The 26,153-nt window shown below is 39.2% G+C and overlaps 2 protein-coding genes and 1 long non-coding RNA gene across 12 annotated transcripts; all 3 read left to right on the forward strand.

Moving 5' to 3' along the window:
• The first annotated feature begins 294 nt into the window (after positions 1-294).
• Positions 295-4,066, forward strand: LOC113341637. 10 transcript variants are annotated; one of them, XR_003356053.1, is made up of 7 exons: positions 295-941; positions 1,078-1,287; positions 1,892-1,922; positions 2,048-2,104; positions 2,202-2,288; positions 3,610-3,678; positions 3,764-4,066. XR_003356053.1 is itself a non-coding variant. In XM_026586441.1 (5 exons), the coding sequence occupies exons 2-5, from the start codon at positions 2,102-2,104 to the stop codon at positions 3,871-3,873; spliced, it is 339 nt and encodes a 112-aa protein (XP_026442226.1). In that variant the 5' UTR covers positions 1,882-1,917; positions 2,048-2,101; the 3' UTR covers positions 3,874-4,066. The 10 variants fall into 10 exon arrangements, 1 of the variants encoding a protein (XP_026442226.1); XR_003356056.1 differs by having other exon boundaries at positions 1,892-1,917; XR_003356050.1 differs by having other exon boundaries at positions 1,899-1,922.
• Positions 4,067-4,771: 705 nt separating this feature from the next.
• LOC113341671 lies at positions 4,772-8,320 on the forward strand. The gene is made up of 5 exons (XR_003356081.1): positions 4,772-4,980; positions 5,570-5,701; positions 5,868-6,034; positions 6,813-6,942; positions 7,525-8,320. It is a non-coding gene; the product is annotated as an uncharacterized LOC113341671 (long non-coding RNA).
• An 11,108-nt stretch (positions 8,321-19,428) lies between these two features.
• On the forward strand, positions 19,429-21,426 carry LOC113341669 (zeatin O-glucosyltransferase-like). Its single transcript, XM_026586458.1, has one exon. It carries the CDS (start codon positions 19,867-19,869, stop codon positions 21,256-21,258), a length of 1,392 nt encoding a protein of 463 aa, XP_026442243.1. The 5' UTR covers positions 19,429-19,866; the 3' UTR covers positions 21,259-21,426.
• Positions 21,427-26,153: the final 4,727 nt, after the last annotated feature.

The raw sequence follows: 26,153 nt of genomic DNA on the forward strand, positions 1-26,153 counted from the left end.
ACATGTTTTGACGGTTATTTTGGTGATAACCCAACCCAGGATGGTATATCAAAGGTGCCAAACGCGACCTTATAGATAAGACTTCATAGGGCTTTGTTTATAGATTAGGCTTCCAAAGGCAGCCTTTTTTATAGAAAAAAACACTGAAAACTAAATCAAGCCCGGTAGCAGACTTAACGCTAGGGGGTACTTTTAGGAATTATAAAAAGTTCCACGTGGATTTCTATTAACTCCGCCAGAAGAAATATTTTCTATGGTCCTACTTTAATTAGTCTGCGATGGTAAATGGTTTCCGTAAACCTTCTAGAAACAAATCTTCCTCTTTCATCACTTCTCTCTCAGTTATCCAAAACTCATCTCTCTTTTCTTTTTTCTTCCGAGTTCTGCAACTCTTCTCCATCTATCTTCATCTCCTCCAAGAAATTAGAATTTGAAACCCAACTTCAACAATAATAGTGAAATAGAAGAATCAAGATAATCATCGTTATTTTTTATGATATTCCCAAACCCTTTCTTCATCTCCTCTACCGAAGTTTCTTTATCACCTACACAACGAAAACCCTATCTTCTAAATTATGTGCACCGTCATTAAACAAACCCTTTACTCCACCTCGTTCTTATTGATGTCTTCTATTAATTTTTTCGTTTTCTGGAAACAGAAACAGAACCATTTCTTAGATCTGTAACTAATTTCTTAGATTTGTAACATGTAATCTCAATTGTGAACCATTATTAAATCCATTTTTTTTTTTTGCTTTTATCTGTTAGGGTTCTAAAAACTATTCTTCTATTTCGTTAACGGAACCCCCTTTTATTTCAACATCAGTAGTATATCAGAGAAGAGTACCACAAAAATCAGAGAAGATGTTCTGGTTATTATCATTGGATTTATTTGTGTTATGTTTTATTCAAAGTAATACATCTACAAAGCAGCCATCAGGGTAAGCAACCCAAATTGAAAACCCTAATTTTTTGATTTCTTGCAATAAATAAAGTTGATTCATTTCTATCAAATTCGTGCTTTTATTGGTGTTTTAATGGTGAGTTTTGATCAGTTTGATTGTTTAATGAACACAGGATCAGCTGGAACACATGATTCTTGGGGACCTCAAATTAAGGGTCTTACTTGAGACACCAAATGATGAGATGAACATCATTAGAAACGATTCATTTCGTTTATTGATGATCTCAGTAGAGTAAAAAATGGAATTGACTATTGAGGTTTGTGCATTTGATAATTGTGGAATGGGCTAGAGTTCGATACCCACTAGAAAATCTGAACACATGGTAATTTCTATCACCCCCTCTTGTGAATTCAATTTGATTTTTATTAGGTACACAAAAATAGTGTGATTTTCACTCATTTTTTGAAAATTGGTGTAATGATACATGATAACAATATGGCAAAAGATGCATTGGCATTAATTGATCATTTAGGTTGGGGTAAAGCTCATGCTTTCAATCATTTAAGTTGACAACCCCCTTATTTTCATTTAGATAACTTGTGGTATAATCTCTGCTCAGGGAATGTTGAAATTCTTCAAATGGGTTTCTTGGTATGAAACTCAAATTGGAATTTCATATTCTCCCAATTATGGAGCTCATGGTCTGAAATATTTTTGTTAGTCCTATTTTCTGTAGGCATGCTTCGTATGATTTGGTTGCTCTGAGTTTTGGAGATGCTTTAGATTGAGACCGTATGTTATGTTCCAGTTGTACTGAAGAATTTGTGACTTATTGGACTTTTGGTTTTGTAAATATAGAATTTGTGATTGATAAGTTACATTATTTCATGGAATTCCTCATGTGGTCATTTAATTTGCATCCAAGTGATGATATGAAAATCCTAACTATTTCTTCTTATCTGATATATGATATCGGGCATGCCAAGCTTGCAGGTTTGCTTCCACATTACAGGTTATGTAAGTTTCATTTTTCTTTTCCTTGACTCGTTTAAAGTTAATCAACATCTGAGTTGTTTTATTGTTCTTATGTCTTATTGGATATGTTATTTGTATTGGTTTCTGTTTATCTTGCAATGCCACAGACTCCCGTTTCACTCCATCCTTGATTGACAGGGGATATCGCGATTGGACCCCTAATGGTATTGATGATGAATTTGTGTTTTGTGTTTTGTGTTAAGAGTTTCTTCTTTAGTTTCTTGTAGTGTAGTATTAAAAATTCTTTAATGTTTGTTGTAGGAAGAGAAAGTTGAGGTGGAGGATATTGTTGCAGAATCGATTCTGGATATTGTCCACGAAAAATATGCTCACTACAAGAAAACTGAGGTTAATCTTAACACTGTTTTCCTCTCTTGCTTATTTCAGTCTTGTTGTGACATTGTTTGATTTTCCTGTTCCATTTACTCAAAGTGTACGATTGAAAATCAACTGATTCATAGTCTTACTTGCTCTAATGACATTCTTCAATCTGAACCTTCGTATGCTTTCACGATTGTTCCAATGAAAATGTATTTTACTTTAATATACTTGCTTTATTACTGAAATCCTAAAAAACTTCAAATGGAAGAATGCAAACTTTGGGTAATGTTAGATGGGTTAGGCTTGTAACACGGAGGTTGAGGTAATGACTAAACCTTGCTTATTTTGCATAATTCTAGCTGTGTATCTACCAACTATATGGTTTAACAATTATACATCAACGAGAAGATGAGGGTTATTCTAGTTGTTTCAGTAAATGTTTCACTTCTATGTCGCAGACCTGTTTTCAAGTATGCTTGGTTTTTCCATCTGCGGCATTAACATTCTAACACAGTATAAACATGTATGCAGAAGAAATTGATTGTAAATACATTACAATTCTATATTTCAGTTCTAACTTCATATGTATGTATGAAAAAAATCTTTAAAGGGGCTTAGTCTGATAAAAAGGTCTGTATAGTTCGTCTTCCTTTAGATTAAACTGTTGATCTATAGTATTTGATAACTTTTATAACTTGGATACTTGTACATTTTCTGTGTCTTGAACCAGATTGAGCTTCTCTCTTTTTCTTTGATCAAGCTTTCGTTGGTTGAGTATGACATGCCTAAATTCCCACCATGTCTATTAGCTGATGCAGCTATCCTTTATATACTAGTATTTTCCAATGCAGATCCTTGCAAAAGTTAAAGTTGCATATGGCGTCCATTAGCATTGTTTTCATTTACTGCAGGGATGGGGTTTCTTAGGAGACCACTTGCTATTGTTGCTTCTTTCATGACTGTCATTAGCATATCTTTCCTAAATGATAGATATCATCGTTTTTTTCTCTATTTCTTCATTTGATATATAGAAATCAAATAATATGTGTTGTGTTATAATGCACAACACATTCTAATTGTCACCAGCATACCATTGTTGTTAATCTTTGACTGCTATTTTACAAGAAGTATATGTGTTGTGCTATAATGCTCTTACAATTGACAGAACTTCAATCATTCTAATTGCATGCGCTTTTCTTCTCTTATTAGCTTGTCGAATCTGCTTATGATTCTGTGTTGGGTCATCTAGTTAGAGCCATTTGCTGGTTATTATGGAGTCATTGGTTACCACATAAAAATAAATGGCATTGTTCTAAACTTCACCGATTTCCAACTGTACTTATTTCAGGTACCCATACAAAGCTATTTTTGCGCTCACTTCTAATGGATATGCTCTTCTTTTAGAAAGAATTCCATGGTATTCATCAATAGATTGCATGTTTTCTCTTTACTTTGATTATCTCATTTGTCTTGATTTGGTTGTGCTTATGTCCTTATTTCAGGTCGGAGACGAAGAAGGGACAAAAGAGATAGCACCAGGGAAGATGAAAGTCCAGTTTTCATGCAGGTGTATCCTGGAATGAAAATAACTAGCGATCGGTATTGCAATTGAGAGCACAAGGTTGAAAAAACTTTAGAAAGTTATTACGAATTTGTTTTGTTATGTATAAACAATTGAAGTGGGTGTATATTCAAGTTTTCATATATTGTGAACTTGGGTAGTAGTTAGAAATTGAAGTGTAAATTGAATCTAGCTTTTAATGTAAATATTTACTTTGTTTCCATATTAATTTGGGTTTCAATTTTGATCTGATTTTCATATTAGTTTAAGTTTCATCTGAATCTGATCGGATTTAGCTGAATCAATTTTCCTTTTTCTTTTTTTCTTTATAAAACATGATCAATGTAAACGACTGTGTGTATCACTAATTTAAAATACTGTTGATGGTAGACGTAACAAGCAGTCTTTTTGAGAATTAAGATTACGATTCTAGGGCTCCCAAGAACAGTCATTTTTATCGATTTTAGGTGTTTTTTTGGCAGACTTTTTTTTACATTTTCCACTAGTGTTGGTCTAATTAGAGGCTGCTATGGGTAGTCTTTACTCCACTTTTCCCCCAAACCCGTTCATACACTCGTTCAGAAAAAATTGCAACTTTTTCAACTAGACGGGGGACTGGGATAGTCCCCCGTATAGGTTGTTAATTTGTTTTGTTATTTTGGACGGGGATAGTCCCCCGTCTAAAGTAGTTTTCTTAGGTTTTTTTTTATTTTTTTGACCGTTTAAGTAGTTTTCTTAGGTTTTTTAAGTAGTTTTTTCTCTTTTTAACCGTTTAAGTAGTTTTTTAGGGAATAGTTTTTTTTTTTTTTTTTACGGGGACTATCCCGTCTAAGTAGTTTTTTTGGTTTTTTTATTTGGACGGGGATTGTCTCCCGGCTAGTGCTCTTTTGTGTTATTGTCCATAAAGGTTTTATTCGTTCATTTGAGCGAGGGGTCCTTCATATCAAAGAAGACTACCATAGCCTTTGCTCTAAAGAAGAAATCATCTCTCTTAATTACACCGCATATATCATCTCCCTCTCACCTCACCTCTGCTCCCGGTATCCATCTCTCACCTAAAGAACCAGCACCATGGAAATCCCATTCTCTTGATTCTTCTTCTGATCAATAACCTCAGATGCCGCTAATTAGATCTCAAACCTGCTGGAATAGATTTACGTCAGTGCTCCTTCTCAATTTAATTTCGATTGAATCCATGTTTTTTTTGTTTTCTTTTTTAGGGGTTTTGCCGAAATCTCTAACAACTTCTAAATAAACTAAGATTGCTGTTAAAATTTGTTCGTTTTAGGATTTGAGAATCTTGAGATGTTTTTCGATTTCTTCGATCTATACAGATATAGATTTTCATGTTTTTGTTAGGGTTTTTAGTTTTTAGTTCTCGATCTTCTATCCGAGAAGATATAGATTCTAGGATTTCAATCATTGAGTTCTGGTTCGTTACTTTGATTTAACACTCAATTGAATCATTGTGAAGATATCAATGGTTCTGAATCTTGAAATCTATTGAATCAAATGGTTCGTGAGGTTAGTTTGCTGTAATCTGGAGTTCTATTTGTAGTCTGTTGTTGGTTTTTCAATTCAGATTATAGGGATTTTGTTGTTTTTGTTTTTTCAATTTGGGTTTTAGGGTTTTTTCAAAAGCTATAAGATTTTTCCCATAACTTATAAATTTGCGTATCTACTGCTTTGATTTCGTTAATAATGAATTCATTTATAATTTTTGTTTCACACTTTCAAATTTTCACAGATCCTGACTTGGTGGCTCTGAAATCCGAAGAAAAGGCTCCTTTGGTGGTATTAGCTCAAACCCCATGGTCAACTTCTCTGGTGTTGTAGGAACCCCCTTCTTGCTCTTGGTACTGATTGCTACAGTCGCTTTGTGAGTATTTTCTTTTGAGCTCTTTCAGAAGTAAAACTCATAGATAGCTGATATGGATGACAGACTCTTTGTTTTTAGCTGTTCAGTGTTTTTCTTGTTTTGATTTCCAAGCTCCTTGTTTTCTTTTGTTGATGTGTGTGTTCTTTTCTCTCTTTTGTGATTCCAGGAACGACAAGGGTCAGAACCTCAATGCTTCTTACTACCACATTGACAGTCCCTTAACCAATACAACTGTTGGCGCCGAGCTTTCCATAGTTTCAGTACAAATGAGAACATGCACCTTGACCATCGATACCCAGAAAGCTCCGGACCCATTGACTTAGAGAAGCTCAGGTAATAATACAGGTTTTTTATATGATTGTTTTACATTTTACACATATGTTTTACTGTCACATTTAAGAACTGAGAATGCGATGCTTGATATCTAATTTCTAAAGCTAATTGTTTTCCTTACTAGGTATTCATATTTTCCCTAAAGCTAATTAGGCTCAAACTTTATGTGCAATGGTGGAATTCAATTTAGAGTGTTGGATTATGTATTTTAGGAGTTAAGAAGTGCATAATTTCACTCTGGTAGTAACATGAACCTTCCCTTATTCTTTTAGCCTACTGCACTTACGTGTATACAATAATTATTGTGTAGTGGATGCTCACTTAAAATTTGATTGAGGTATGTTCGTACTATTGTTAAAACAGGATGTTTTAAATTTGTCTTCGGAACTGCTGTTGGCAATAGTGGTTAAAAGAACTAAGTATTATTCCAAACCTAGTGAAGGTATCGCAGTTCTTCATGGATCATCTGTTCACTTGTTAACCAGAATTGTCAACTGGCTTAATAATGTGTAGAAGCTAGCTTTGGTGAATCAGGGTAACACTTCATTTAAAGCTAAGGTTAAGAACATTGAAAAATGAGCTGTATGTCTTGTTCCTAGTACATTCTTACATTTTGTTTGTAGGTACACTTGGAATATATGAGTTAAATATCTCCGTAGTATAGCTGAAAGCTCTTATTTTGGTCAATATTATATCGCTATTACCTTTCTTTTATAATTCCTTTTTCAGTAATAATGAACTCGATATATAACTCAAAAATTGATATATCATATTGTAGAGACGGCTTAGTCTGCACTTAAAATTACTGGACCGCCCGAGTAAGAATCAACAGAGCTGTCTGGGGACCCTTGAACAGGACGATAATAAGCGCTGGAGAAGATGCGACAATTCACATCTGGGATTCTGAGGTATGTACCCGTACAAAGGAAATTTAAAGTGCTAAAAGTCTATCTAGACGATCTTTATATTTTCTTGTGATGTGCGGGGCACTATGAAAATCATTTATGGTTGCGTCTATATCCTGGAACACTCATTTTCTTAGAGTGAAGTCCTTCTTGTGTCCTTTGTAAAAGGTTAGTAGATACCTAAACTTTAACATATCTATCGACTTGCAGACAGTAAATGTAAGTTTGCATGGTCATTAGACTATGATTCCTACATATTGCGGACCTCTTTATTAGACCATGGTTTGGTTATTAGACTGTGATTTCCTACATATTGGGGACCTTTTTATTAAACAATGGTTTGTTCACTAATAAAGAGATTTTTCCTTTAATTTGATTTCGTTCTCCTTTACGCTGCAGCCCAATTGTTTAATTTTAGCAGTTTCACATGTAATATCATGCACGTTTGTTCTGGAACAGAGCAGAAGGACAACCACATGATTTTATTTTCTTGTGTTGTATGGCTATTCCTAAAATTATACTTAGTTATTTATGAGCTTTGGTTTATTTCATACTCAAATTGATGCATAATGGTCGATTTTGCAGCACTTGGAAACTGTAATCAAGTCTCGCATCCCAGGCCTCCAGTCGCTAATTTATAAAAGTATTGCTGAACTAGAGGCGGAAATAAGTCGTTGCTGCAAGACTGTTGTTACGGATGCTGGAGTAACACAACACCAAAAATGGACTTTAGCAACTTGCTTCCGCTGTCGCAAATCGGGGTCGCAACTGCACAAGCTGTGTGACAGGGGTGACTCGAATTTTCGCAATGGAAATATAGCTGTTGCGAATTTCGAGTCGCAACTTTTCTCACCTGTTGCGACGCAAAAATTTAGCAACATCCGATCAGCAGTTGCGATTTTTTTACTATTCGTTATGAATTCTTGACTAAGTCAACGAAGACTGACCTCAAAAAGTCGGGGTAGAAAATTAGCAACAACTGAAAAGCTGTTAGTAATTTTTTGCAACAGAAAAAAAGAGAGCCAGTCTTCGTTGACTTAGTCAAAATCAATCTCGCCATTTTTCCCGCATACAGCTAGTTCATACCCGCAACTACCCAGATTGAACAATTCTTGTGATTCAATCCAATAAATCATATTCAACACACAATCAGGATAAAATTTAACTACAATATCTCATTATTGACAAAGATAACAAAAAAAAAAAAAAATCTAGAGTAGCCTTGCTTTGCAATCTATCAAGGCATCTGACAACATAAACATTTCGATTAAACACAAATACAAACAAGTGTTATGCCACTTCTAAATTTCTGTGTTATGAAATGATAACATGATAGTGGAGTTCAATTGCGATTTCTATGTTATAAAATATGTACATATTGAGGTCAATATCTTATTAATTTTGCTCCATCATTTTGTTCAATTCCACGCCTTTCAATCTCCTTCACATCACTTACTTTATCTTTGACATAGTTAAATTCCAGTAAACCGTTGTAGCCTATACATTATCTCTTAGATGAGGAGATAACCTCCTGAAAGATTATGCATATGCTCCAAAGATTTGCTGGAACGGGAAGAAATTGGTCGAGTACTACATATATGACAAGGTAGGTCCTATGTTATCACACCTCAAAAAATCTGCAATCAACCAATTTCAACTACCAAGAGTAAAATGACAGTGTAATAAAAATTAAAGTCCAAGTCGAAAAGAAGAAGAAAACTTAACTTAGTACTATGAGACTTATAAATGTAGTTAAATTGCAGCTCTCCTTGGATTCTTCATGTTACGTATTGAACTGGTTGATCGGTTGTAGTTCAATAGCTAACTAATGTAGCTCTCCTGCATAGTTTAGATGTAGTTAAATTTCAAGCTGCACAATTGAAATTTGCTATTCATATGATGTTGACAGCAAGATAATAAGACATTGATCAGATTTGCAAAGTTATGACAAGCAATAAGGTAGAGATATAAGGATGAAGATCAAACAACAAGTAAGATAATAAGACAATAATCAGATTTCCAGACTTATCTTCTTGATCAAGAAAGTAACCATACCTTGTTTCTGCCGCATTAAAGAAGCTGGTTCAAGAAAAAGTCTGGTGATCAACATTATAGTCTCTAGCAAAAGCTACATTATCCACAACATCAGCACCATTCCATCCAAACTTGCAAGCATCCTCAATCTTTTTCTAATCACATTCAGAGTCTATTGTCTTTAGTCTTCAATATGCACTTATGAGCAAACATGCACTCAGTTATAGAGATTTGTTGTCTTTCGGCCTAATTCACTGATTGTGGCTTTTTGTAGGGTAAATTGTTTTCAATTATGGAGATTTGTCATCTTTTTGAGGGAATTTGCAAAGAACATCTTGATGGCATGTATGTAGCTGGTAGATTGGGATGTAGCTGGTGTTACTTTCTATTAACTTGCCCAACACCATATAATTCCACTGGTAGATTGGAATTTAGCTGCCTGTTAATAGGGTAAAATGTGGGAAGGAAGAACTAGCCCTAATCACATAAAGTACTCCCAAGATGTAGAGAGGTTTGGGAGAGATAATGGCGGATGAATGATGATCTTAAGAAGTGTACCCTCTTTTCCTTTTATAATGGCCCTCTTACAGATAAACACCCATAAGATTACCATATTACTAAACTTCCATTTCCCTCTCCTTAAGTTAATACCAAACCCTAAAGGGCCTTTCTCTTTAATCCAAAGCCCAACTTCCTTAGTGTGTTCTTGTGTGGACTAGAACTTCCCATCTTAATGGGTTAGGCCTAGTCCTCAGGTCCCTTTTATTCCTATAAGGTAGGGGGGGCCTTGATAGGTTAAGGGGAGGCTATTCGTATGATTAGTCATTTCCATGTATCAACATTAATCCCCTGACTGTTTGACTGGTCAAATACCATGTCAACAGTCACACGTGTTCGTCACGATTGCAAAGTTATTGAGCGGTTTAAGTTCATGACTCTTGGAAGACGTCGGTTACTGATCTATTCATTAATCGCTCCTCCTATTACCCTCCTATAAATAGAGGGGACCTCGCCTCAGAATCTTCATCTTTTACCATCTCTCTTTCTCTCTCTTGTTCCTTCCTTTGTTCATCATGTCCGACGGATCACCCGCACGTGACTCTCCTCCTAGGCATGAGTCATATACATTAGAAGAATTCGTACACAATCCCAGTCTCAAATACAAAATCAGACCCCCCGCTGGGGATGATGGCGATATTCTTTTCCCCGCCGACGATGTTTGGGTCACGCACATGCTTAATCCTCACCCATTTCCTCCATCCGGGTCTGTAGAATGGCTTATTCGTCCTCAGGACAACTCACCCACTGTGCCTTCTTTCGAAGATTCTCCTCGCTTGGCAGTCCATAGGGGAGATTACGCTTTTCCTACTATTGACCATCGTTCGTCCGCTGAATCGCATGACTCTTGGGAGCCATGGATTGACTACATCCACTCGAATCCAAATAACGCGGTTACCATTCGTTCCCTGGGTATGGAGGCGTCTTTGGAGTCTTCCAAGTTTAGGGATGTCCGGCGGGATTATGACAGCATAAATCGATTGTGCGCGCGCTGGGGAATCGATCCTCATACATTTTTGTTTTCCTGGGGTGAAGCGACCCCGGTCTTAGAGGATGTAGTGGCGCTTATCGGTTTTCCTGTTCATGGTTCCGTAGTCTATGATAGCTGCTGTCTTTATAAATCTCTGAATGACGAGGACAAGAAGCTTTGGGACCGCTTACTCAAGGATAAGACGAAGTTCATGTCTTTTCAATTTCCTGACGATCTCAAAGCTGAAACCCAGGATGGAGTAAACACCCCAGCGGATAAAGGGAAAAACAAAGTGACCGCGTCAAACCCGCATGATTCCCCTGCACACGTTTCATCTTCCTCGAAACTCATGGCATCTTCCATGAAAGCCGCTCGGCAAAAGCCTTCTCCTGTTGAAGGGGTTGATGATGTAAAGGAGGTGAAAGGCGGTCAAAAGCAGAAGTCCGGGCATCGTCGAGCTTCTTTTTCATGTTGGATCAAGTACTGGGCTCCTTTGCAGCCTGGTCCTGACAAGGGTGTTCCTCCTCGATAAGGGGAGACGGACAGGGCGGAACTGGATGCATTTCTACTCTTGTGGCTTTGTCATGATGTTTTTGAATATAGTCCCCGGAATACTATCAAAAACGAGATGATCCCTATGGCGGTATTAATGTATCATGGTGTGTCTTTCCCACTTGCCCCTATGTTTCTGGGTGGTTTTTATCATCATCTAGACTTGCTGGTTAGCGATATTCGTCGCGTGGATGGATCCCACTCGGTTGAAACTTTCCTTCCTGCCAACTTCATTCAGGCATGGACTTGGGAGCGCTTCCCTAGGTATAGGCCTTCTTATTTGAATCCCCTGTCCCTTTCTCGGCAAGTAGAAGTCGTTCGAAAAGATGGTTCCAACCGTTTGGTGACAAAACCAGAGTGTCATCCCTGGATGGCTCTTTATCACAAGAAAGATCATCATCCTAAGGAGAAGCTTAAGGACTTTATGGATAATGGTGCGGAATTTAATCCCCTCACATATCAGGATGGTCGTACTGGTTATCTCCACTACAATTTTTTTAGCCAAACCCCATGAAGTGTTTCTTCAGCAGAGATGCCTTCAACGTCTGAATTTGATATTCTCGTCTCTGTTTTACCTGGGCGTCTTCCTGGCTTTTATGGTGGGAAATTCTCTTCCGAGTCGTACAACACTGGTCGTGTCGCGCGATAATTAGGCTTTGATCAGGGAGTTACTTTTGATGTTTTCCTTCCTTCTTCAATTGACGAGGACAAAGAGGTCCGGAAAAGCTTTGATCGCTTCGTTTTCAAAAGTGGGCTTCGAATGAGCGATCGCCAGTCCTTATTTGATCTTAGTTATCCTCAACCCCGCCGCCAAGTTCATGTTACCAGGGAATGGCTTTGGTACCGTAATAGTGGTAGTCGAAATGTGTTTAACCTACTCATCAAGGAGCCCTATGATCCCCGCCCTTTGACCGAGAAGGATTTCAAGGAGATGCATGCCTCAGGTCATGCGAAATTGAATGCTGAGGTTGCTAAGAAGTATAAGATATCTTCTAGCAACAAGGGTCACCTATCTTGTTCAACTTTCTCTTCTCTTTCTCTCTCTCCCCTTCCGCTATTAATTGCTTCCTGTGGCGTTTCATCTCCGGTCGATGGATGGAACAGCCGACGTCTGGTGCAGGTAAAACGATGTCGGCGGAGGATTCCGCAGAAGTGAGAAGGACTCGGCTATTTGGTCCAGAGGATGATAAAGTCCGCAACTCTGGGTCTATTTTCGATGATGAAATTATCCCTAGGTTAAGCGTTGTAGGGTACCATTCTATTGATAACAGCACGACCCTAATGATTCCCGAGGATGCTCCTCCTCACTTTCTTCCTCTTGAGAGCTTCCCCCGGCTCTGCATTGAACGTGGGGATTACCGGGATCCCTCCATTGAGTTCACCTCCACGACCCTTGTCAGTTATGAATGGTCGTCGTGGAAGCACTACATTATGTCCAAGACGCACCATGCTCAGCGTATTCGCGGTCTTAATATTGAGCAAGCTTTTAGAGATATCTGCTCATCATAGTATTTTACGATCCAATAAAGCTCTCCCTTATGCTTGTCTTCGATGGGTCGCTGGTGTCCACACCTTGGTTTTTGCGTGGGGGGAAGCTTCTCCCACTTTGGAAGACGTTGTTGCCTTGACGGGGTTGCCTATTCATAGTTCCCCTGATTTTGAAGAAGCTAACCCCGAGAATATGACTAATGCAGATGCAGTTTTGTTCAATGAGTTGGTGGAGGTTCGTAAAAGCATAGGACGCAAAGGCGGTGCCGGGGATACTGAAGGTCTTGTTCGGGGAGAGAAGTGTGATTTTGATTCAGGTTGGATGAGTTATTGAGAACCCCGTGTAACTGAGGCATCTAGTAGGAAAGATCTCCCCTCTGTTGTGAGGTCCTACGAGCCCCCTTCTCATGGTCATAGTGATGACGTCGAGTTGGCTGCGTTCTTGACATATTGGTTGATTCATGATTTCTTCGAGTGTTCCCCTAGGGACATTATTCGGGAAGATGTCTTTCGGTTAGCTGTCAAGATGGTTCGAGGGAATACATATCCATTATCCCCCATGTTCTTAGGTGGTGTGTATCGTCATTTAGATACACTGATTGCGGACATAGAAGCTACCAACAATTCTCGACATGTGATTGAGAGTTTTGTGCCAACAAGTTTCTTGCAAATGTGGTTCTGGGAGCATTTCCCCGCTAGCAGGTCCGGGGTTAACACCTTTTCCATGAGGGGTGGGGGTGTCGTCAGCACTTCTGGGCGACTTCCTTCCCCCCCACCCCACCCCCATCCCCCCCAAATTGGCACCCTCAGACTGCTTTGTATGAGAAACAACACGTGAAGAAAAAGACTGATGAGTTCATGTGGGTAGTAAATGAGTTGCAATCGTTCCGGGCACATCCTTATGATGATGCTCCGCGTTCATCATTGTTTATGGGTCCGGTTTTTGTCTTTTTTGGTGATATGCTGGACGCAGAATCTTCAAACCTTGATGACGACGAATGGGATTTTGTAGCAATGGCTACCCCGGGTTTCATCCCAGGGTATTTTGAGGGGAGGTTTTGTGTTGTTGTCTACAATGTTGACAGGGTGGCTAGGAAGTTAGGTTATGATCAAGGCTTGGCGTCTATGCAAGACCCAATGTTTCCTCCGGATGATGATATTGAGTTGGTGAAGAATTTCTACCAAAGATTTGTCTTTAAACCTAATGGCCCTCGGTATTGTCATGATCGCCCTTTCGTCTTATTAGTAACATCGCCTAAGGTTCCCCCAAAATTTACACAAGCCTGGTGCACAAATTGGTGCGGTCAGATGACCCGGATGATAGATTTCTTGTGTGACGTTGCTGATCCTGCAGAGGCCTGTACTCCCCGTGAGTTGAATGCTCGGGGTCGCATCAAACTTGCTCCCGAGGTTGCCATTGCTCATGGTATAAAGTCTGGGTCAAGGGGGAGAGTCAGCGGAAGTGCAACTCAAAAGGGGAAAGAAAAGACCAGTGTTGCATCTCAGGTAAGGTTCTAAAAGGTTGAGTTGGAAAAGGACAGTGTTCGTAAGTATGGGTTTGTTGTTCTGTGTTTTGTTTTGTGTGTTTTTTTTTGGAAAGAGATTGATTGTGCGACTATTTTTGAAGGCATTAAAGAGACCCCGGATTGTGATACGAAATAGAGGGGAGTCGACAGCGTCTTCGGAGAGTCAAAGAGGTAAAGTTAGTTATTGTATAATTATTAGTTATCGCGGCCTCACGTGATTTTCATAAAGTTTCTGGGAATTCGGTTGGCATGTTATCCACGTCATCTGTGTTTTTGTACCTTATAAATATGTTGTCTTGTTATGTTCATGTATTTGTATGTTATTGAGAATTTTTCTCTTTCTTGGAATAGATTTACGAGTTGGCGAAGTGTTGAGTCCCCAAATTCTTTCTCCGCTATGGGTTCACAGGTAAGTGTTGTATACTAGTGTTAAGAGATTTTTTTGCTTTTTTGTTTAATCCTTTGTAGAAAATGATCCGTTGTGTTCCCGGTTTTGTTCATCAGGGTGCCACTATGGGTCGTACTGAGCAATCAGGGGAACAAAATAGTTCGAAGAAGAGGAGGCAACATGGTGGTCAAATTGTGTCGGGGTCGAGGTATCCTGACCCGGCGCCACTTCCTGTCATTGGTAGTCCCGGTTCTTTGATTGGTCAAGCTACTTGGTTTGATTTCAAGGGGAATGTTGCTGCCGTTGCTAGAACTTATGCCCATTTTGTGCCAGTTTACAATTTTCCTGTGTCTCCAGAATTAAGAGAGTATTATAAGGAGATTGTGGAAGACCATGTCCATGTTGCGACCACGGAAGTGTTGTCGGATCGAAACACCCTGATATCCAGTGTGTCCACTCTTGTCGCTGCAGCCAAAGAGATGGCTGAATTTTGCAATGAATGTCCTTCCGCTGTCACTTTAGAGACATGGAGAAGCAGTTTTGGTCTGCCGCGGTTGTTGAAGTTCAACATGGATTGGATCGAGGGATTGTTCAAAGGGTTGGAGGATAGGAGGGCGGGTCGACAGTTAGTGCTGCCTGGTGAGATTATGAGTTTGAGATAGGATGTGAAGGCGGAGACCCAGACTCTAGAGGAGCAACATAAAGAGCAGATTCAGATAACCGCTGAAGCATCCAAAATTGTTGTCGAAGTTGCTGCTACCTCGACGCACCTGAAGTTGAAGCAAAAGGAGTTAGCTGACAAAGAAAGCGAGTTAGCTAGCTTGAGTGATGTTGTCACTTGTTTGAATTTGGCTAATCGATGTTTTGTGTTAGGTTTTACCATTTCTTCTCCCTCCCCCTTGTTTTGGTGAAACATTTTGGATATGTTGGATATTTTGGTTGACTTTAATTATTATGATTATTTTGGTTATCGTGCATGAAATTGCTTTATAAGTAGATGTAAACACTGATTGTTATGGTATGAAGGTTTATGTTGTTTGTGTTTAGGGTATTGCTTGGAGATGTCGACTTACATCAGATTGGTTCTAGAGGTGTCTACATTGACTCGGTTGATCAATGTGTTAGAACTAGCCATTGGACACTTTAGGTGTATGTCAGCGGAAGATCAAGATTTGATTGCTCATGCAGAGAGTAATTTAGCAAGGCCGACGCAGACAAATTCTCTGGCAGATATAGTTAGTGATGACCTTTGGCTTATACAAAAGGCAAGACGAGTTAGTTTCTTTATCCTTTTCCAGGACACTGAATTTGCTTTGTGTCATGCGAGGGTTTCTTTATCTCAAGTATATAGCGAATTGGATGGTCACATTTAACGCTCATGCGAGGCGCTTGCGTGTTTGTGTCTTGTGTCGCTACTGTGTTATGTCTTTTAAGTGAAAAATCAAATTTGTAAGCTTGAGTCTTTTGAACCAGATGTGTAGCTGAACCTTAGTTGACGTAACACACATTTGTTTTCCTTAGTTTTTTAGAGATATGTGTATGTATATTCTTCTAGTGTGTGGGGTTATTGTGGTTGAGTTTTGAATCCATACGCGGATTTGAGTCGTGCAGGATAAGATTATCCATGTGGTGGTTTCATTACACTCTTTCGGTGATTCGGATACCCTTCTGAAAGAGGCAAGGAGTAGAAGAAGACTGTAGAATAATTGGATGAAGCCTTTTATTAATTTTCATTGTTGCTTACACGAATTGGAACTAGTTTCATTCATTTTCCGTGAGCCCCATGCATATTCCATCTACAATATCTCGCATTGGAGGTCTTATTGAAGGCTTTTGTTGGTGCGTGCTTGATATTCTTTAGTGTTTGTAGACATGTCCGCCATCTGGACGAGTAGTTTTCCGAAATTGTCTTCGCTCATCCTTGTGAACTTGGGTACGTTTGGCAATGTTACTTGTGGTTGGATTGGCGTAAGTAGTTTCCCAATCTGGAATCGGGGTCGAGTAGATGTGTGTAATTACCTCACTTGGTTCACTTAATACATTGTAGAAAGTCGCTTCTGCTAAGTATGCTTCCTCAGTTGTGAATGGATCCACTGAGGCTGGGACACGTTTCTGCTTCCCCTTCAGAATGAACTTAATGCATTGGTGGTAAGTAGAGGGAACAATTCCGTGTTTGTGTAACCACGAACTTCCCAGAAGTAAATGGTAAGCTGGGTGCACATCCATGACATAAAAGGGTTCACTATCTTGGATAGGTCCTACTTGGATTTTCAGCTTAATAGTCCTTATTGTCTGTTGTGTGATTCCCCGAACCCTTGGATACTAGTAGCAAATTTGTTGATATCTTCTTCTTAAACCCCGATGCTTTCGGCGATATTCATTGGAATCAAGTTAAGTGATTCCCCTGTGTCGACAAAGGCTCTTTTGAACTTATGCTTTCGAATTCCCACTGTTATATACAAGGGCCTTGTATGGTCGCAATCCGCCGTACGATCTTTTTATGAAAAGGTGATTATATCAGTTGGGAGCGGGTACCTGCGGTCCAGATACTGGTGTATTTCCTCATTCACAGCTGTCTTGGTTAGGATAATTGATGCAAATTGACGTTGTTCATTTATGAAGTTAAGAGTATCGGAAAATGCTGCAAACAGTGGTTTTTTGGCAACTGTGGCTGCAATGTATTTATAGTCATCTTCCTCAGACACAACACAAACTTCCCCCGTGGTTTCCTCAGGATCTTCGTGTGTGATCATGAAGACTTGTCGTGGCAAGGGATCCTTCTGAATATGTGTCTCTGTGCCAAAGTCGATTTCCCTACTCCTCTCCTGTTGTGGATTTTCCACTTGAATGTTCTACAGTTCTTTATCGCATGTTCCACCTTTTGGTGGAAGTGGCAGTACCTTGGGTGACGTTTGTCTTGTTCTGCTGGTTCTTTCGCAGGAGAGGGAAGGGTCTTGTCCCCGTCCTTACGCCACTCTTCCAAAAGTTCGATTGCAACTTATAGTGGGCATGGAAAGTATGGGGGCTCTACTACTTCACTTGAGTCACTGCTCCTTTTGTAACCTTTCCCGTCTCTAAAGTTAGCTTGTCTTTTCCCTTGTCCGTTGGCTCCTTCGTCCTTGGCGTACGCCACTGAGTGCCCTCATTGTTTGGCTTCGGATTTTTTGAATTCCGCTGCATCGTCTGCCCGAGAACATGTGTCCTCGAAGTCTGCAAAGGTTTCTAACCTAACTACTGATAGAATAAAACTAAGTTCCTCCGGCAAACGGATGATTCCTATCTTGACAAGTTCCTCAGGAATTTTCACGTTGCTACGAAGACACTCTCCCCGGAAGATCCTCGCAAAATCTAAGTACTTTCCTCCCGGCTTGAATTTATGGTTACAGATGTCTGAGATGGTAAGTTGCTTCTGCCGAGAGTAAAATTTCTTCATAAATTGGGTTCGCATTTCGTTGCACGACGAGATGTTGTTTTCTTCAAGCCCTACGAACCACGAGAAAGCTGCCCCGGTAAGTGACTTTCCGAATTCCCTGTGGCAAATAGAGTCATTTGTGGCGTGTTCATTCAAACTCATGAGAATCTAAATACATGCTCCGTCGCGTTTCCAGAGCCGTCAAATAATTGAAACTTGGGTTGTTTGTACGTCACTGGCATCGACTTATCCAATAGGCCTTGAGTAAAAGGGGATTGCACAGTAAACATTTCCGTGGGTGGGGTTAGACCATAGTGTTCCTCGAGATATTTAGATATGTGTTATTCCGTTATAGGGACTTGATTTATTTCCTTGTTGGGTTTCCCTTCCAAGTTTTGAGGGCTTTCCTTCGGCATTTGGGGTAGACCCCGCGTATCGCTTCATTGGGGGTTTGACCTGATGGATGAGAGTTGTCTCCCAAAGGGGGTCTGCTGGGTTCTGCTCTGTAACAAGATAGGATGCTGGGGGACCCCGAAAGGGTCGGAGTCTTCATCTCCACCTTCAGGTTGCAGTTCAGATAATCTTTCCATGAGGACCAGTCTTCTCTTGTCTGAACTGGCCAACTCTTGACGCATTTGTTTTATTTCGAGCTGATGCGGGTCTGGTGATGGTTTTTCTCGCGTCAGTGTGTTTACTCTGTCTGTCCCGGTTGGTGTCTGTTGGATCTCCTCAACATTTCTCGATACGACCCCGGGTACACTCGATTGATTCACCCTTATTAGTAGACTTTGGCTCTGTCCTCCTGACTCTTCCGTCAGCGGCATCCCAAATTCGGGGTTTGTTTGTCGATTCACCATTTCATTGATGCCCAATGCTGCCATTGACCCTCCTGTTTCTTTAACAGGGGATTCCGGGCCTGCGTTATTTAAATTGCCTGTGGACGAGGACTCCATCAAAATTAAAATTATATTGGTATCGAGGAATAGTCCCCAATGAAGTCGTCAAATGTAAACACCCTTAAATTATCTTAGGGTAGTGAGGAGACTAATCCCAGTTCACAATACAATTATCTGGAGAACTCTATTCTTTTTGGGAGGGTTCCTTACTTTTATAGGGAAAGCCCCACATGTGGATACCGTACACGTGTACCTTAATACCTTTTCTAATAAGTCTTCCATCATTAACCGTACACATGTACTATCACATCTGGGACTATTTGGGCGTCCATTGGTTATTATCTTCAGGACAACCTTCCTTTGGGACAACCCACCAACGCACATGGCGTCCCCGGTTTTGACAATGGTGGCTTTATAGCCAAAGCCCCCATTATCGTCCCCGGCTCTAGTCATAATCATGTGTTTACATGAAGCACTTGCAAACTACTCCAACGCACGCTGATTGCGTTGCCTTCACGTATTAAATAGCAATGCTGATGCAGGTCCTGTAACCAGCCATAGGTCACGGAATTCGTCATCAACCACTCGTTTCCTTACACCATAGTATAAAAATGGTCCCAAAATTTGACTTTGTGTACATATAAACAAATAAAATGACTAGCAATAGCGATATTGACAGTCTATTACTCCCTTCGTTTACTTATCATAACCACAAACACTTAATTTCAGAAGAGTTGGCACAGCTACATTTGCCAACAACCTCATCCTCCATTAAAGTTTTTAGGAATCCAAGAAAAAAATAATTTTCAACAGACAAATTTGGAAGCTTCCAATTAATCTTTTGTCTGAAATATGAATTGTTTATGTTTATCCCATGCTTCAAAAAAAAAATCCCATCATCCCACTTTTTTTTTCCAACTTCAAGTCAACATATCTTCTGGATCTAGTTACAGATAAATTATCAATGAAACTGCAGCTTGCTCGGCAAAATTTTGAAATCAAGTATTTCAATCGTATCTTAAGCCAGTCTAAAATTCCAGTGTCATATTAAGATTCAAAAATCACCTTCTCTTTGTTCTTTCATCCTAGTTTTGTTATATAAAATGGATCAAGAACATCAAGTTGTGGTGGTTGTAGTTCCATTACCAGCACAAGGCCACCTTAACCAGTTACTCCATTTTTCCCACCTTGTATCGGACCGTCAAATTCCTGTTCATTACGTTGGTGCAGCGACCCACAATCGCCAAGTAAAGAACCGAGTTCACGGTTGGGATCCATCAGCTACCTCCAACATTCATTTCCATGATTTTCCGATTCCATCGTTCCCAACACCTCCACCGGATACAAATGCGTCAAATAAATGGCCTAGTCATCTCCTACCGATGTTTGAAGCGACAGCTCATCTCCGACAGCCGCTTGCTGAACTGCTGTGTTCGCTCTCACTGACCTGTCGACGCGTTGTTGTTGTTCATGATAATGTCATGAGCTTTGCTGCAAAAGAAGCTACATTAATTCCAAATGGTGAAGCTTATTCTTTCAATAGTTGTTCAGCTTTTGGCGTTATGTTTTACAAATGGGAAGCTCTTGGTAGACCTTCATTTCCTGGTATTGAAAGTTTAAACCAAGATTTGATTCAGTTGTCATTCGAAGATTGTATGACTTCCGACTTCATGGATTTCCTCATTAAGCATATGGAATTTTCAGAGCTTCATGTAGGTGAGATCTATAACACATGCTATCCTATAGAAGGTAAGTTCATTGATTTAGTTTCTCAAGAACCATTTCTTAAGGCAGGCAACAAGCAATGGGCATTTGGACCACTGAACCCATTATCAGTGAATTCAAAGAGTGTCCATAGATGCTTGGAATGGTTGGATAAACAATCTCCAGATTCAGTCTTATATGTTTCATTTGGGACCATGACATCAATATCAGATGCAGAAATTACAGCGATAGCAATTGGACTTGAAAAGAGTGAGCAGAAGTTTATTTGGGTCTTGAGACAAGCAGATCTAAGTGATGTTTATGCTAATCAAGAACAAGGGATTCAAATCAAATTACCTGAAGGTTACGAAGAGCGGGTGAAAGGAGTTGGGATGATAGTAAGGGATTGGGCGCCACAACTTGAAATTTTGGCACACTCATCAACGGGAGGATTCTTGACCCACTGTGGTTGGAACTCTTGTATGGAAAGTTTGAGCATGGGTGTTCCAATGGCAGCTTGGCCTATGCATTCGGACCAACCTAGAAACACAATGTTGATTACGGAGATTCTGAAGGTCGGAGTTGTTGCTAGAGAATGGGGAAACAGGAAGGAAGTAGCTTCACCAACCGAGATTGAAGATGCCGTGAGGAAGTTGATGGCTTCGGATGACGGGAAGGATATGAGGAAGCGCGCAGAGGGATTAGGAGTTGCCATTCGCGAATCTGCATCAAAAGAGGGAAAATCTACTGCAGAATTCAATTCTTTTGTCTCACACATCTCTAGAGTTTAGACAGGAGTTGATAATCATGGTTTAACTATTGTTTTGGATTTCACATGTTTTTCTATCAAGTAACGAAGATTCTGTTTTTCTTTATTGGAGCTCTGGTTCATTATAATTGTAAATGAAGTTCAGTATTTTAGTTGTGTTTGGTTGAACAAAAGAACTCCTAAAACACAACTTAAGAGAATCATAGCCATACCTGTCACAGAAAAAAGTTCATTCTCCCTGGCTCTGTATTGTTCCGTATGAATTTTGCAGGACAATTCAAAGGTGATGATTCAACCAACATGTTCTTTAGCAGAAGCCAATGACATATAGCAAGACTTCACCATAAAATTCTTAGTTGACAATGATGAACAAGCACAGCTAGAAGGAAGCATGTATGATGCGAGAGCAATAGCAGGTTCAGCAATAAAATCCAACATCAACACAGAATCTTTACCTTAGTTATCAGTGAGTTTTCTTCGAAGCTTCGGGTTCCAACATTCATCCTTAACTGCACTCACATGAGAGTGAATCGAGCCCCCATTTTTTTAGACAACCTGAATTTGTTGGGGAATTACTTCGCCAATATCACTCCTTTGCACCACTGGTCTCTGAAGGTATATCCCCTTACCATCACCAATCTTTAGCTCAAAATTCTTTGGCGTAATACCAAATACCTTTGAAATAGAAGCCCAACAGCAATGACTAATTGGTCAGTCTAGCTACAAGTTTAAAAAGAAGGAAGTCAGGATTTAGGCTAAATTCCTGACATATGCTCATACATCCTTTTCTTTTGTAAACCTCCATTGAAATATTTAGCCAGTAGAGCTAAATTCGTCATGTTTTAACATCCTGGGTTATAAAGGCTCAATGAGCTGATCCCATCTGACCCAATGCATTCCTCTAGCACCATTAGTCTTTCCCCAAAGGAATAGACGCATTTTCCTTTCTAAGACAGGGTCACCTGCTTTTGAGCAACCATGAGAGAAAGGAAATGATTAGGAAGGCCCGCCAATAATGATATTATAAGAACCAATCTCCCAGCTTTCGACATCCATTACATTCTCCAGAGATAAATCCTTTCTCAAACCTGATAATAACTGGATTCCAAATTCTTTCAAACCGTTGTCAGGTCCCAAGAGGAAGACTGAGATAGGAAATAAGAACCTAATTCACTGCATAACCAAGCCTATTTTCCCAGATATGTGGGATGATACATCTCCTACCCCACCAGCCTAGTCTTGGAAGCATTCCCAAAAACCACTTCAGTAAGCTATACAGACTAGAGATTGCTGATCATCACGCATTTATGAAAACCGCCGTATCATCAGCATATTGCAAATGTGAGATTGAGTCATTGGTCAGGTAATCAAAACCTGACATAACCTTTCTCTTTTTAGCTTTAAATTAACACATAACTTTTCTCCTGAACAGCAAAGGTGACAGTAGAGAAAGAGCCTGCACCAATGCCTTGACGAATCCATACCCTCCAATTTACACCAAAACAGCAAAACCCATAGAAGAAAGAATAGAATCTGGATAGCTCCAACAAATTCTGTCAAAAGCTTTCCCACATACAGCTTTACTATCTCACAAGTTTCTTCTTTATATAAATTGCAATAGAAGGTGAGAATTTTTTTATTTCAAGTCTTCCCTTCCTCTTAATTTATGACCATCACTGTCCTTCAAACAGAGAACTTGCACCTCTGAAGCTTGTGCACCAATGAAAGTACTTTATGTTTTTGTTGCTTAATTTTATAGCACAATCTACCACGACCTCTGCCTAAGCTCCCTTTCCCTTGGCAATATTAGGTTCCCAGCTCAGCTTTTATAGATGCCTTCTCCACTGTTTCATCAGCTGAGAGAGAGTTCCCTGCTGGTCAGCTAACTCCAAATTCTTTAACGCAGTCGATACAACTTTAACTTGGTTTCCACTGACCCAAAAATTTCCTTCACTCATTCCTTCATCAAGTAACTCAGACCATAAATTAGTCAGCAAACCTCCAAATTACCAGAATCCTGCGTTAAAAAAAAAAAAAAAAAAAAAAAAAAAAAAAAAAAAAAAAAACAGAATCCCACCAGCCTTACTGATGGCAGACAAACCTATTCACAATTTTGATACCACAAATACTCATAATAATCAGTTACCATCTCTACCTTCATCTCCTGAAGACAGAAGAAATTTTCTTTCGGCAATTGAATAAGATAGCTAAGTGCAGACCTCTTTACAGCACAGATTAGTCCCCATACATTCAAGTGAGCATTCTCGGCATCATCTAGAACTCCTAGCCACCTTAGAATGCTTAGAAGATGAGTAACAGTTTAGTCCACCATCGAACTTGTTAAAGAGCACTCAAATCTCTGATTTGTTTGGAGAGTTCGAACCTGCTCTATGTTTATTCTCGTTGTCAAATACCGAGGGAATATCGAAACTCACTCTCGCCATCAACTCTACTAGACGAAGCTGTATCATCAAACTCAGACGTCTTCAATCTGCTCGGATCGACCTAGTTACATTAGGTATAACTAGCGCATAACAATCCACAGAAATCTAAGTTATACAACTTGTGGTTGTGGATGATCTGCAATAACATATAACCATTAACTGTTCAGATAACTTTACAAATTGATTTCTAAGTTGCACACTCAGTAAACACGTAGTTTGCTGCAAGTATAATGTTAGATACTGGAATCCATCCGTCCGACTACCCATCCAAAATTAAATATCCATTCTCAGTCATTTCCTGAAACAGTCTAAAGGAAGGACCTATAAGTTCCTGCATACAAAGACCTCTAATCATACTAGTATAAGTGACCTAGAGCCACAATTCCACACAACAACAAAAAATTCCGAACTAAATTTTCCTTGGGGTCCAATTGGAAATCTAACTATAAAGAAGGATTCCATTACTTTACCTATGTTTTTCTAAATTCTATCATACCAAGAAAATCTAGGGTTTACAGACAACACAATTCAGGTTCTTAACCAGTAATTAGAAAAAACAGAACTAAAAATCAATAATTGAGATGAACCCAAACTACACAAACAAAATACAAAAAGGAACCATACCCATTCACAAAAAGGAACCCAAACTACACAAACAAAATACATAAACGTTACCTGTAGTAGATGTTCTGTGCTTTATCTTCATCGACCAGGAGATAATGTAGTGTTTGAGCAAATGTACTCTTTCCAGTTCCCCCATCCATTCACCACCATTGGAGGACCTGGGAAGACAACACTAACTAAACCCGTTCAAGAATCGCGAATCACCATTATCTCATTTCTGTGGTAAAAGATTAAGAAACCACCTATTTATCTACGAATCTTGTTCATTTCGATTTCAGGAGGAAAATCTAGGTAATTTGGTTTTAAGGAGGAGAAAATAAAATTAGGGATTTGAGGAAGCCAAAAAAACAAAAACAAAAAATTGTGGATAGGCTGATTTTTTCTGCGGGTTATTTAGCCATTAATATAAGATTCTATGGTCCCAAAAAAAAAACCATGGGCCCCAAAAAAATCGTTCCTGGTGATCATGGATTTTTGGTACCAAGCAAAGTTTCTTGTACGGTTTTCTTTATGTCAGGCCCATTAGACTTTAGAGGCTTAGACTCATGTTGTTTGTTACGCTTGTTGGTTCGGGTACTTCCATTGAATTGAAAAGAGATGCAGCAAAATCTCCGTCTGGGGCAGGCAGAAATCAATGAAACAATGCTGAAAACTGCAGGGAACTTTGAAAAGAAGAATCTTATTTATGTGTCTCGTTCTCACTCACGCTACGGCTTATAAGAGACGGGGGAACAAATAATGCTGTATGTATATATGGTTTTTCCCGATTTTTTATAGTTCGGTCTAACATTTGTCCAGTTTGGTACATATTTGTTATTGGCGTGTCAAACTTTTAGTTTTTTTTTACGGGAAAAGAGGTTATCCTCTCAATTTCATTAATATTAAAAGATTATGTGGATCATGTTCAGATTGTATTAAGGGTAATTTGCGTTACTTCCCCTGTAAAGATTAATAATTGGGTATATTAATTAAATATCCTTAATTTTGAAATCCTTCAAAAATATCCCTATCACATTATAAATATACCCCTCCTATTATATATAACGTTTATCCTTTTAAAAATAAACTATATTAGTAATTTATTACATATAACTTCTTTTTTTTTAATTTCAAAAAGCAATAGTTTTCTTTCTCAATCACTTTACCACTGCCTCCAACTCCAGCGTTGGAAATTCACCACCACCACCACTCCACAACCATCATCAACATTCCACCATCACAACTCCACCACAACTCACCGTCACCACCGTCACCGCAATTGTGACCACCATATCCTCCAAATCCACCTCTGTTTCCATCAAGTTGATAAAAAAATTGAAAATTTAGAAATAAGTTAGGTCCAGATTTTTGTATCAACAACCGAAGTTGATCTGGATTTTTGTATCAACGACCGAAGTTGACACCAAATTTTGGTGTCAACAACCGAAGTTGATATCATATTTGGTGTCAACAACCCAAGTTGTTACAAAGATTGAAAACTCGGAAATTAGTTTGGTCAAGATTACGTGTCAACAACCCAAGTTGACACCAAAATCTGGTATCAATAACAAAAGTTGATCCAAATCTGGTATCAACAACAAAAGTTGATCCCAAATATGGTGGCACCACCACCTCCATCGCCGGCATCACCACCACCACCACTTCCAGCATGTGAGATAATGAATGAAATGATTTTTATCTAAATTTTTATTAGTATTTAAAGGGTATTTATAAGATTCAAAATTAAATGGATTACATTTTAGAATATGAGGAGTATAATTATTGATGGATAAGGGTATTTGTGAAATCCATGAAAAGAAGTGTATTTATAAAATTTCCACTTGATAATTTTTGTTACCTCCCCTACAAA

Source organism: Papaver somniferum, unplaced genomic scaffold (assembly GCF_003573695.1).
Source record: "Papaver somniferum cultivar HN1 unplaced genomic scaffold, ASM357369v1 unplaced-scaffold_30, whole genome shotgun sequence".
Taxonomy (NCBI): domain Eukaryota; kingdom Viridiplantae; phylum Streptophyta; class Magnoliopsida; order Ranunculales; family Papaveraceae; genus Papaver; species Papaver somniferum.

Excerpts from the sequence above, each read along its gene's own strand:
- LOC113341637 (XM_026586441.1), top strand. Across the intron at positions 2,289-3,470 it reads CTCACTACAAGAAAACTGAG|CTTGTCGAATCTGCTTATGA; the intron begins GTTAATCTTAAC and ends TTCTCTTATTAG. Across the intron at positions 3,610-3,763 it reads TCCAACTGTACTTATTTCAG|GTCGGAGACGAAGAAGGGAC; the intron begins GTACCCATACAA and ends TCCTTATTTCAG.
- LOC113341669 (XM_026586458.1), top strand. The coding sequence starts at position 19,867 with ATGGATCAAGAACATCAAGTTGTGGTGGTTGTAGTTCCATTACCAGCA.